Source organism: Macrobrachium rosenbergii, chromosome 53 (genome assembly GCF_040412425.1).
Source record: "Macrobrachium rosenbergii isolate ZJJX-2024 chromosome 53, ASM4041242v1, whole genome shotgun sequence".
NCBI classification, from domain to species: Eukaryota; Metazoa; Arthropoda; class Malacostraca; order Decapoda; family Palaemonidae; genus Macrobrachium; species Macrobrachium rosenbergii.
The window spans coordinates 44,229,331-44,242,973 of NC_089793.1; the positions used below are offsets into that span (position 1 = coordinate 44,229,331).

Below are 13,643 nucleotides of genomic sequence, written 5' to 3' on the forward strand. Positions count from 1 at the left end.
TTATTATTATTATTATTATTATTATTATTAATAATAATCTTAATAATCCAGTAAACCCCCCGTATTCGCGTCCTCAAGGTTCGCGGATTCACCCACTCGAGGGTTTTTCTATGGAACTTATCTAAAAAATTTGTTGTGGGAAACACGCATTCGCGGGTTTTTCCATGGAACATATTGCGGGTTTTTCCATGGAACATATCTATAAAAATATTCACGGGAAACTTCATATTCGCGGATGCAGATTTTTTTTGTCTTTTTCGTATAGCAATAGTATTCTGTATTTTCATATTTATTGTATAATAACATTAAATAATCATGTAAATCAATAATAATACTGCACTACAGTACTGTACATATAATAGTAATAGAAATTAAATAATAATATTATGTAATACTACACCGGGTACCTTAATAATAATAAATAATACAGTAAAGTTAAATCATACGGGTAGTAACTGGTGATGAATGTTGATTTCAGTATGCTGTAGATGATGATGATGATGATGAATTAGTTGTGCAGTACGATGAATGACGGGAGGCGCTGTCATGTTAAGGTACTTGAACATGGCAACGAAGGTGGTACAGTAGGGCTGCATGCGGGATGAGCAGCCACCACCTCCACTGACACTTCACCAACACTAGCACTTTTTTCCACTTTGTCCAGGACAATCGGGCCACGCACTGAAGCACCCAACTGGGTCACAGCATCCACAATTAAACCCATTTTGACATCAAAATTACACGTGAGTTTCGACTCAAGGCTGGCAAGGGGACTGGGTTCGGAAGCCAGAGAGCTGGGCAAAGGAGTAGGTTGAATAATTGGAGAATTGGGAACAGGTGACACAGTGGGAGCAGGCAAAAATAAAGCAGGAATATTATCATCAGCAGAAGTAACTACAGTCTTGCTATCTACTGTCTGTTTTTTGGCTCTAGCAGCCACCTTACATTTCCTGTCTCTCTAATTCTGCCAAATGAGACCCCAAAACCTTCCATTTTCTCATCCCATTCTGAACACTCGTCACAGGTTTGATCAACTAAACACTCTTGTCCCCTACATTCTATGCACATAGAGTGAGAGTTATATTTCTCTTTAGTAAGCCTAGTAGCTGCAATAGTGTAGGGTAGTAACACTAGAGTCAGACATACTAGTCTAAGAAGTCAACAGTCGAGTTATAATGTAAGTCAAATTGAAGAAAAAGTGTCCTAAATTGAAAATTAATAGTCTCGCTAAAAGAACCTAACATAAAGACAAGAGCCGTGGGCTACCAGTACAGTACTTCACCCAAAGAAGAATCTCAAAAGGAAAAGTGACAAAAGCCAAAATTTAAGCTGACTACTCAAAAATGAACCACTGTCAGAGCTGGCAGAAAAACAACTGAATCTCACTGTTGAAGTCGTTCCTCCCTTACCTCAAAAGTGGGTGGTGCCTAGTCACCCACACCGATACTAGCGCTACCGCAAATTTCAAAATTTTTAAGCTGCCAGCGAGTGAAACTGCATGCACTGTAATTACTTGGTAAGTTACATATATGAAATTACACTTTTTAACAGCTGACAGTGCTAAATAAAAGGTGGTTACATAGTCAATAATTCAATGGAACTCATTCCAGAGGCTCAAAAGAATCTGCAGATAAAATTTAGACCTGTCTAAATTCCTGAGAGAGACTGATACTGAGTTGAAGGGGCTCCAATCTCACCACCTTAAGGTGCTGATAATCAGCCAGATCTAATAGCACATGATGTAATACTGAGGACAGTATGGAACAATAACCTTGAAAGTAGATAGCGAAAAAATCTTACTATATCTAAGAAAGCAGTTAAATTTTGATGTCTACAAGGCTCCAAGCACTGAAAATTTCTCTAGAACGGCAACTCTGATCTATGCACAAACCACTGCTTCTGACACAAGGCCGCTGTTATTTTCCACTTGATTAAAGATAGATCCGATGATACCTTTGAAAATCCACTTATTGGACGGAGACAGTAGAGCATCCCCAAGCGGTTAAGTGTGAGATGCAGAAGCTAGTGGAAATGCATGGAATTCCTTAGTTTGAGTCCATTTCTCCTTAATGGAAGAATAAGACAGACTTCTACCAAGAGAGCTAGAAGTTTGAAAATCATTTGCTCTGAGGCTACTAGGGCTCTACAGGAGTCACTTAGCAATTCTTGAACTTGAAATTTGCTAAATACTTCCTTAGAGTAGAAAGATGGGGAAGGCCTATGAGTCTGCATCAGGCCAAATTTAAGGAAACATCCACTGCTCAAGATTGAGGGCCCTCAAAGGAGTAGTAATTGACTGATTGTTCCTGTTCATCAGCATGCTATTAAGTCTACATTTGAGCACTCCTCTAATCCCACAGCAACTGTCAAACTTGTGGGTGTAATGGTTACTCTGTAGGTAGTTTTGTTCTTTCTGAATCTACAATTGCCAAAAACAGTGTCCTTCAGCAGAATAAATTATCAAACCAATATCATGTTGTTCATTTCACTCAAAGAAGTAAACTTTCCACTATGACTTTGTTTCTGACCAGGGATACACCTGCTAAGGATCATCAACGGTCTTTCCACAGCAGACATCCAGTAAATTTTACCAGGTGTAGTGTTGACCATTCTATGTTGTATGAAAGAGTACTGACACTAGTTAACATTCTTTGTTTCGTGTTGTACGACTGCAGGAAAAAACAAAACCTAGACATAGGTTTTAAGAATAAAATGGTCAACTCTTGGTTACAGAGTCCTTCCTACAGAACATGGCGACACTGATGGTCCTGGATTACTTACAAATTTAATGAACAACATAATCTCTTATACTGAGACTGTACTGTAATTGAGCCAGATTACTCTGATAAAATCCACGGTGAGGCCATGTTTCCTAACAAAGAAAGTCCTTGCCACTTAGAAAGCTTCCTTCATGGCTAAAATTCTTCAAGAAGCAACAGCCTATTTGTCTCTGACAGACAAGCCTGCAAATTTATAGTATCATCCCCACATCACTAGATAAGAATGAGGAGGATTTAGGGAAGTTGACTGAAAATCATAATGCACAGAGACTGAGCCAGGTGAAGCAACAGGTCCTTGGTCTTTAGAATACTGTCGACAGAGGTGGTCAACTTGAACCAGTGATTCAGTAGAAAAGATTTCTTGCTCCTAAAAATTGACACCATCCACCTCTGGACAACAAATTCCCTGTGAACACTTATAGAGGTGCTGTACACGAACCCCAACAATATGCCTTGAACAGAAATACCTCCTCTGTAAATACACTTTGAAGGAAATTTGCGTGACTGAGGATGTACTGTACAGTACTGGTGTGAGGAAAATATCTTCTGCAGTCCACCAAAACATCTGATCGTTCTTTTGGAAAGTCACTAAAACCATGCTGGAAAAACCAAAAGTATGGGGACAGACACTTTGAGATGTTTATCTCACCAATCTCCAGTTGCTTATGGAGCTAGGAAAGTCATAGGTAAAATCCCAGTGATTTACCCCCTGGTCCATTTCATTCTCTCTATTTTACAACCTCCTACTTAAGAATGAGACTTCTGCTGGAGGAGACAAAGGAACAGCAATAGATTAAACCAGTGGAGGGTACCCAAATTGGAATCATAACTCTCCTTCACTGCCTTCACCACATAAGGTTCTGCTCCCAAGTCTCTCCAAGCATGCCAGGAGGCTTGCAACTGGCCCTCTACCAGAACCTGAGGCCTGAACTTAAGCCAGCAAGGTATAGAACAGGACTTGCACCAACATATACTCCCTTATCGCCTTAACCTGTGCAGCATAAGTGTTCTGAATTTTCCAAACCAAGTTAGCATAAGCATGAGAACATTAGACTGCAGCATCAGAAACGAGTTAAAAACTAACAGTCTTCCTCGCTAAACTCCTGCTGGCGCCAAAAAAAACCTTAAAGCCGGCTTCACAAACTCCCTAGGCTGGCGCCAAAAAGACATCAAGCTGGCGCCTTAACCTCTCTAATCTGAAGCAGAGAAGAGGCAATATACTGAGCAATAGTTCAATAAAAGATAAAAACTTCAACAATCCAAACTGAGACCCCATTCAGCTTGTCCAAAGCACTTGTCAGCCTCAAGTTTGTATCTTCAGAGGAATGAGAAAAGTAACCAAACCTTCTACCGAAGACGGTTTAAGCGCTGATTAAGCGGCTGTATCCCAAGAAGTGGACTCCACGATTTCATAAAAAGCCAGAGGACAAGTCCTGGCAGACCTAAAAGAGCTTTGTGTGCACAAGTACAAGAAAAGTTACGAAATACGCTCTAATCGAAGGAGAAAGCTTGGGTTCTCTTCTCCAAATACTTAAAAGGCACCGAAATACTTGAAGACAAGTGAAACCTACTCTTGATGTGGTCTCCTCCCTCTACTAAAATGAGGATACAATAATACTCCGATCCTACACGATTCGAGTTGCGCGAATTCACACACACACGAACTTTTCACTGGAACCTAACTAATGGGCATACGCGATTTTTTCACAGACACACGAAATTCTTGAGAAACCCTGCAGAAGTGGGTGTTTAATTTTTGAAGTAATTTACAAGTTTTCATGCTTTTATGTGTAAAATCTGTATGAAAAATGCATTTCATGCTTTTATGTGTAAAATCTGTATAAAAAATGCACTTCATGCTTTCATGTGTAAAATCTGTATGAAAAATGCATTTCATGTTTTAATGTGCAAAATCTCTATGAAAAATGCATTTCATGCTTTCATGTGTAAAATCTCTATGAAAAATGCATTTCATGCTTTCATGTGTAAAATCTGTAACGAAAATGTATTATTTTTATTTTTGTACATGCATAAATATGATGCAAAGGTAATTTCAGCACATTCAGTTAGTGTACTTTTACAAGATGTGATACCCATTTGCAAAGTTACTGCACTTTTCAAAGATGATACCCCTGCAGAAAATGCTTGTTTAATGTTTGAAGTACATTTATAAGTTTTCATGCTTTTAACTGTAAAATCGATATGGAAAATTTATATTTATATTTCTGTACATAAATATCATACAAGTATTATGTCCATTTGCAAAGTCTTTGTCACAAGGACTTTACATGACCTTGAGATGAGGTTGTTCAGTCGTGCTCATTTGATAAAATGAATTCGTTAATGTAATATCAGAGATGTAACTAAGATTTGTATAAGTGTCATTCTTTGAAAATTACTCTGTTCACCTCGGAGAAAAGTGCTGGTGCAATCTGTATGTGCATGTAATTACATGCACGTTCAGTTGGTGTACTTTTACAAGATGTGATACCCTTAGTTACTGCATTTTTCAAAGATAATACCCCTATAGAAAGTGTGTTTAAATTTTAAGTTTTCGTGTTTTTAGGTGTAAAATCAGAATGGAAAATTTGTATTTATATATTTGCGCATGAATACAATACAAAAGCAGTACAGTTACTTTATTACAGTATCTCTCTCTCTCTCTCTCTCATTCGTAGTTAGCGCTCAAACATACTTTTACAACTTATTATTTCTCTGTACGTCATTACCTGTACAGTATATAATTTTAAATTGATTGAATTTTACCTGTACTGTACTACCTTCTACAAACATTATGCACATGTTTTCGATATTTTATGGAATTGTAGGCTACTTTTGTTGCGACTGTGACACATGACGTTTTGCCTAGTGACGCAAAGAAAACGGCTTTTACTCTAAGTGACAAAGAAAACGGCATCCCATGAATTAAGGGTAACATTAGTATACGTACGCACCTACTGTAAATGCGCTATTATGAAACTGTGCAGTACTCAATTTTTATGTCAACCATTTACTGTATTCCTTTTTTAAGGGTAATAAGCTAAATTTTAAATAAAATTACACTAACTTTAGTTCATTTAAAAATACTTTGGGAGCATGATTAGGGTCATATTTAGTACTTAAACTCTGGAAATAAACATTTATTAGCATTTTTGAAGACCATGCCAAACTTACGCGAAAATTCACCTTGCACGAGGGGCTCCGGAACCTAACCTCACATAAGTTCGAGGTATGACTGTACAGCAAAGCGCAATGCCCCAGCAAATGCCAATCAAACTGAAGGAGATCCTCCAACTCCAACTCTTCTTCCGCCAGAGGGCGACATGAGATAGCTGGCGACAGCAGCCAAGTACCGCATTAACTCCACGACTCGATGAAAGGGAGACAGTCTGAAGTGACTCAGCTGAGTCCACACGAGTCACCTAAATGAAAGAAAGTACAGTGCCAAAAGAAAATGGGAAATGCTGGGAAGCGGGGGGAAGAGATGATGTGACCCTCCTGCCTCATCCAAAAGAAAGTCAACATACTTCAGAGCATTCCCATATGACACATTTCAATGGAGAAGGGGAACAGGCTAGCAGACAAGGGTTTAGAATGAGCAAAAGATGAGAGATTGGTTAAAAAATCGACTGAGTCAACATAACATCATATAACTCACTACAGACACATTATTTTTAATAAAACTGTCTACTGTATACCTATAGGTGCTAACCTCATACTAGGTGCCGATGACAGCAGAAATCGCATACGTAGCGAAGATTAATGTTTACCAAAATGATCTTTTGGGTAACATATATGAGACAAAGAGTATGAAAAAAGAAGAGGGAACGTGAAAATGATCACCTTGAGAAGGATATTAATATGTATATAGAACAGTACAGTATATGCTTATTCTAAATATAGTTAATAAAACCGTGAAAAGGGAGAAGTAGGTATTGGAGAGCACAGAACCCCACTGTCCCGAGAACCGACTCGGTTCCCTGGTAGTAGCTGACTCTTACGCAAAGTCCCACTATTGCAGGGCAGTCCAAGGCTCAGCTACAAACAGGTGAGGGCACCACCACCGTACTTCTAACAGGGGAAGGCAAAAAAGAATGCACACTTTGGGGGGGGTTCAGAACAGTTCCCTGTCACAAGCTCAGTTAAACTTGTAACAGAACTTAAAATAAGGTTAACGTCCCGTTCTAATTTCTCTATATGCTTTTCCTGAACTAAAAGGGTAGCAGAAGGCGGAGCTACAAAGGAAGTCTCAAAACTAGCACTATCAAAATGCATAGCCTAAGTAGGGATAGCTACAGATGAAGGGACACTAGGTAGGGAAAAACTGACAGGTTTAAGTCTTGACCTTAGCTAACTGCTTTCTCAATCTATCAGCTTCCCTTCTTTTCCTATATCTGACATATTTAAGCATAAAAGTCCTCAGACTAATCCCTACATTCCTCACATCCAGTTTTGAAATCACACTGTACCCCTGCAGCTGGTACAAACCGAATGTTGATCTACTTCAAATTTCAACATCCTGCTTAAACAAAAAGCATTCCTACATAGCCTGATGTTATTGGTTTTGTTTCCGGTGGAAGACATCCTAGGAAAATGAAATTACAATACCGTAAACAGATGCAAAACGGCCAAACTTCACAGAATACCAACAATCACCTATGCACACTGGTGGCAAGGAGAATTCTGACATAAGCTAAAACACTGGGAACACACCTGGTGGAGAACAGGTGAAATAGAGTCATCAGGCCAGCCATTTGATTTTTTGTTTGAATGCCAACTCACCCAACAGTAGGTAAGATTCATCCCAAATAAATGTGAATATATATATTGTGGGTTGACTGTATACCTAAAAGAACTAAGTTCATTTACCTTTATGTATCCTTTGTGAGCTGCAAGTTGCATTACCAAGAGACTTCCTCCAACCACAGTTGCAGCCACTTTACCAACTTTCATAGACAAATATCCAACAACCCTAGCATGCAAAAAAAAAAAAGGGACACAATATTAATTACATACATCTGAAGCTTTCAGCAACTGAATACAGTATATTTAAATGTATTATAAAGACATTTGCAAAAAGCTCCAAACCATAGCACTTCAAAAACATGTTTTCTCAAAGATAAAGAACAATTTGGACATGGCACCGATGAATGTCAAGGCATAAAGGGCCCCATAGACATTACGACCGGCATATCAGGTTCCATTCTAACTCTGGTATCCGCAATGCCCATAAACTTTGGATTCACTTCAGTTTGCCGAAACCTGGTAGAGTGAAGACGTCTCAGCTCCGCTCAGTGATGATGCTATAGACTGCGCTCTTGCAGCAGAAATTGCAAAACCCCAGCGAAAATGGAGAACCTGGATTAAACTATGGTTGAAGAAGAGAAATTGATTATCTCATGACTGTTTATTAATGAATTGAAACTTTACCCTGGTGACTGGTTAAATTGCCTGAGAATGGACAAGCACTTCTAGAAATAAAAAGGGAACTTGTATGAGACAACCAATATCGCTGTACCAGGGGTTGCTGGCCACACTTCGCTTCAGTGCCACTAGTCGTTCCTTGGGGCATATAATCCTAGAGACATGTAAAGCAAATATTCAAGTTATGCGACATGAGTTTACATAGGTAAAAATTAACTATGTTGCATACACAGCATCCTGCATAGTCTAGTATACAGTAGGTCTATGATCCATTAAAGCAGATTGGGGCCTTAAACCTTCGTTTCTATAGCTAAGTAAGAGGAAAATTTTCAACTTTTTTGTACACAACATTTTTAATTTATACAAGGAAAATTGAAGTATTATTGAAAATATTATCATCATAAACTTTTATTTTATGTATGGAAAATAACAATGTAATTTACATAATAGTACTAATACATACATACACACACACATATGTATAATATATATACGGTATACAGGCAGTCCCCAGTTTACGACGGGGGTTCCGTTTTTACGTAGCGTCGTAAACCGAAAAATCGTCAAAAATCCTAGGAAAATCTTAGTTTTAATGCTTTGGGTGTATCGAAAATGATGTAAACTACATTTTTATTGAGTTTTTCATAAAAAAAAAAACCTCCAAATTTTTATTATTCTGCCGTTCTGGAGCCATATTTCTTCTGACAGATCGGTGTACGATGTGTCATAACCCAAGAACATGCGCCGTAAACTGGGAAATAATTTCTGATGAATATATTTGAAAAGCGTTGTAACCTCGGAACATGTAAGCCGGACCTGTCGTAAACCAGGGACTGCCTGATATATATATATATATATATATATATATGTGTGTGTGTGTGTGTGTGTGTATGTGTGTGTATCCTTCTTTTGTAATTTTCAAACTAATTTATCATAAGCCTCATTTCGCTTTCCTACAGCATTCAATAAACTCCTCCAAGAACTCATCTGCTGACATAGCTGCCACGTTACCCTTTCAGCGTCTAGTTGAAACTGAAGTAAATCTTGAGATCACGCCATAGATGTGGAGGCTTCGGGTCACCTGAACTAAAACGGAAGCCACAAACCTGGCAATGGCAGGTTGCGAGCTGGCCGGAGAGGCCGACGGACTCCGCCCACTTTAGGTCAGAGGAGAACACCATACACAGTGAAGTTTAATTCTGGCTCAAACAACTGGATCCAGTGATCATAATGTCTATGGGGCCCTTAATACTATAGTGATGCAACAACTATACATATTATGGGAGTAAAATGTTATTCAAAGCAAAGATCCAATGAGGTATATCACCATGACTGCTTATCATGGGGAAAGTAATGTAGCACTTACCATCCTGAAAGTCCACCAACAGCTACTTGCTTTGCCGCTGGCTCCCTGGTCAAGTTGTTGATGAAGTCTTGTAGCCACGACATATTTGACCTAGCTGTACCCCTGATATCCAGAACCTCAAACTCCTCCTCTTCTGATGGTTGTAATGGTTTAGTTTGGCTTGCACCTCCCATACCAAACAAAATTAATAAGTGTCTGAAATCAACAGTAATCTGATAATCTATGTATTGTTCACATCATTATGCACCTTCCAACTGAGTTTGGAGATGAATAACTGTAGTTAGTTTTTTAAACAATAAAAACTTTTACAAACCAGATTAGATCTGATACACATTCTACGAATAAATGCTACAGTAATAGGAAATATATTTAACAATAGATTATTATACTGTAACTATAAAATCTACGCTTGTTGAAATTTACTGCACACCCATTACAGCCTGCCACGTAACATTGGTGACTCAAGGCAAATACTCTACTGATTATCAAAATGGGGTGTAAACGACCAAATCACACTTTCCTCGAGTTCCAAGTTCCCTCTTATGAAAGGATCAATCACGTGTTATCCTGTTGAGGATATACTGATTTCCTGTAACTCTCAACACAACAGGACAAATCCAAAGTATGGTTACATTGTACAGTAATATCAATATGGTGGGACAGATGCACATTATGATTTCCTACTGTAGGGCTCAGAAGTGATGCCACATGAATTCATTCAAAGGTCATTTTCAGGCAGCAATAACATGCTGCCTATTTAATTCTTCTTTGAATACAAAAAACATTACTGTATTTTACAAAGGAAATTATAACCAACAGATTTTAAGTATTGTACAGTCTTATTCATTGTGATCATTTTTACACTGATGCCCAAAAAACTTTGTTTACGGAAATATTAGCTAAAATACATCCATCAATATCAACCAGAAAGTGCAGCCTTGTAAAGTGATGTGCTAACAGGACAGGTGTGTAGCATCATTAGCTAGGCCTATGCTTGGGTCTAGTTTGCATCTCTACTGAATCTAAATAGTGACTAATTAAAATCTCAGGCTAGTGTGATATAGTAAAGTACCACAATTCCTTGTCAAATACATGAACCATATATATTTCAGACTGCTTATCTCATGTTTTATATACTGTATTTCTATTTTGCTGTTTTTGCAAAACATGACATTTTTATTATAAAATAAAGTTTTATATATACTTACCAAATCATTACATAGCTATTGTTTCTACTTTATGCGGCAGCTCAAAATTTAAAATTCGTGGTAGCGCTCATTTGTTTAAGGTGTAGTTATACTGCCCCGCCCACTTTTGGGGAAGAATAGGTACAACACAGCTAAAGAGCTCAGTTCGTTTATGCTCTATGTCCATTAGAGGGGAGGAGGGAGGGCTCTGATCATGTAATTATTTGGTAAGTATATATAAAACTTTATTTTATTATCAAAATGTCATTTTTATATACATAACTTACCAAATAATTACGTAGCTGAATCTCACATTGACAGGAAGTGGGATACATGGACAAAACTACTCAAAAACACTCAGGGATGGAGATGAATTTGAAATAAAAATTTAGCTAGCATTGTGAAATGCTTGTTGTAACCTTACCTGGTGAGGGAGCTATGGCAGGTGGGTACGCCTCTGGTCGGAGCTCCTCTCAACCAGTAGTGGCGTGTTGGTAGAGTCAAACGTCACCCCTACTTCAGTGGGTTCTTTGCAACATAGGAGTTAATCGTAGGTTGCCAGAGCTAACACTCCCCAAAAAAAGACACATCAAAATGTGTGTATGCCCTTGCCCTGGGCACAGTAGAAAATATGACCAGAAATTTAAAACCTACACCACAAACTTGTTAAAAATCAAACCAACTGATAGCACTTACGACACAGTATCAATCAGGCTTCCCAAAAAAACACCAATCCTCATTCAAGGAGAGTGGATAGAGGAAAAAACAAGAAATTCCTCCTTTCACTCTTCACCCAACACCATGCCAGCTGCGAAAAAAGGGCCTTGAGTACTGCAACTTTCCTAAATTGTTTCCACGTCATGCAGGTAGAACATTGCAAAAACTGATCTGCACCTCCAATACATGGATTGCAGGAGAGAAGACAGTGATAGATTGCACTTGAAGGCCAAGGAAGTTGCTACTGCTCTAATTTCATGTGCTTTGACCTTGCATAAAGGAAAAACATCCTCTTGGATCTTGGAGTGCGATTTAGAAATCACAGTTCTTACACAGAATGTTAAGGCATTCTTGGATAACGGCTGACTGGGGTTTTTAACTGAACACCACAGATTCGGAAAAGGGACTCTAACTTCTTTGGTTCTTCATAAATACTTGCGAAGAGAAGGAACTGGGCAGAGGAGTCTTTCCTGATCTGCTTGACCTAGAATGTTAGCCAGGCTCTTGACTGTAAAGGAGCGCGACCAGGGACTAGGGGGGTCTTCGTTCTTCACCATAAAACCTAAGGTCAAGGAGCAGATAGCCCTCTTTGCCGTTGCTAAAGCCATAAGAAAAAGCGTCTTTCTTGTCAGATCTTTAAGAGAGGAGGATTCTAGAGGCTCAAACGGAGGGCCTGAAAACCATTTGAGGACAATATCCAAATTCCATGCAAGATCTGGGCTTCTATCTTGTTTAGTAGTATTCCAGGACTTTATTAAATCACTTAAGCCCTGGTTTAATGAAAGATCTATTCCTCTGTGCTTGAAGACAGAATTCAACATAGATCTCTATCCCTCGGGGATGGTTGTGGCTAGACCTCTCGAGGATCTGAGGAACAGCAAAAAATCTGCTATCTGAGCTACAGTCGTCTGAATAGAGGATATATTTCTGTCTCCACACCAGCTCTGAAAGACTGTCCACTTCGATTGGTAGACTGCAGCAGAAGACCATTGCCTACATCCTGTAATAGCTTCCGCAGCCTTCCTTGAAAACCCTTTTGCTCTGACAAGCTCCTTGACAGTCTGAAGCCTGTCTGAGCGAGAGTGGATAAGCCTCGGTGAAAACGAAGAAAATGGGCTGTCTGAGAAGATTTTTCTTCTGAGGTAGAAGCCTTGGATAGTCTACTAATAGGCTTAGAAGGTCTGGGAACCACTCCTTGTGTGGCCAAAAGGGAGCCACTTGGATCATTGATCATTGCTGTGGGTGTTGAACTTCCTCAACACTTCCCTTACCATGTTGAAGAGAGGAAAGGTGAAGATGTCGAGACCCGACCAATCTTGCAACATGGCATCCGTTGCCCACGCTTGCGGATCTGGAGTCGGGGAACAATACAGAGGGAGACGGTGGTTTCTTGACGCTGCAAACAAGTCTACCGACAGCTTTCCCTACCGTTTCCACAAGTTGGGTGCAACCCTGTGGATGGAGTGTCCACTCCATTGGTAGAACCTGTTTGCTGCGACTTAGTTCGTCCGTGAGAACGAAGTGGGTCAGAATGATGGTCCTGTTGTTCTGTCCCCATAGAAGAAAGTCTTTGGCTGCCTCACACAGCAAAAAAAGAGTGGATTCCTCATTTCTTTATGTAGGCCAGTGCGATCGTGCTGTCTGAATGTACTGCAACTGTTTTTCCAAAGGTGTTTCGCCCTCAATTCTTTCACATTTATGTGCAAATCTCTTTCGGTAGGGGACCATAAACCTGATACTTCCAAGCTGTTGAGTTGAGAAGGGCTCGCAACCCAGATCCGACACACTGGAGTACAACATTAGGTTGGGGTTTGCAGGAGACAGTGAGATCCCTGTCGCAAATCTGTCCACTGCCAGCCACCACCGAAGGTCCTCCTTGATTTCAGGGGTGATTTTGAAGACGAACGAATCTGGAAATATCTTTCTCCGCCAGTTGGCTTTGAGATAGAATTGAAGCAGTCTGATGTTTAGTCCGCCCAGAGGTACAAACTTCTCAAGTGATGACAGAGCTCCCACAAGGCTCATCCAAGCGTTGGGCGAGCAGGACAGAAGAGACATGAATTTTTGAACTTTTGAAATGCAGCTGCAAATCCTTTGTTGGGATGGAAAAGCCTGATAATTCAGATAATATATCACTATTGTAATGGTCTAGTCATTTAGAGACCAGCA

The 13,643-nt window shown here is 39.4% G+C and overlaps 1 protein-coding gene across 3 annotated transcripts in view; it reads right to left on the reverse strand.

Moving 5' to 3' along the window:
• Positions 1-13,643, reverse strand: part of LOC136834423 (FUN14 domain-containing protein 1-like) — a 138,910-nt gene that overhangs the window by 98,879 nt on the left and 26,388 nt on the right. For all 3 annotated transcript variants that reach the window (XM_067097008.1, XM_067097007.1, XM_067097005.1), the window contains exons 2-3: positions 9,571-9,765; positions 7,650-7,752 (exon numbers count right to left, since the gene is read on the reverse strand). In XM_067097008.1, coding sequence (XP_066953109.1) covers positions 7,650-7,752; positions 9,571-9,743 — 276 coding nt within the window. In that variant the 5' untranslated portion in view covers positions 9,744-9,765. The remainder of the gene's footprint in view (positions 1-7,649; positions 7,753-9,570; positions 9,766-13,643) is intronic.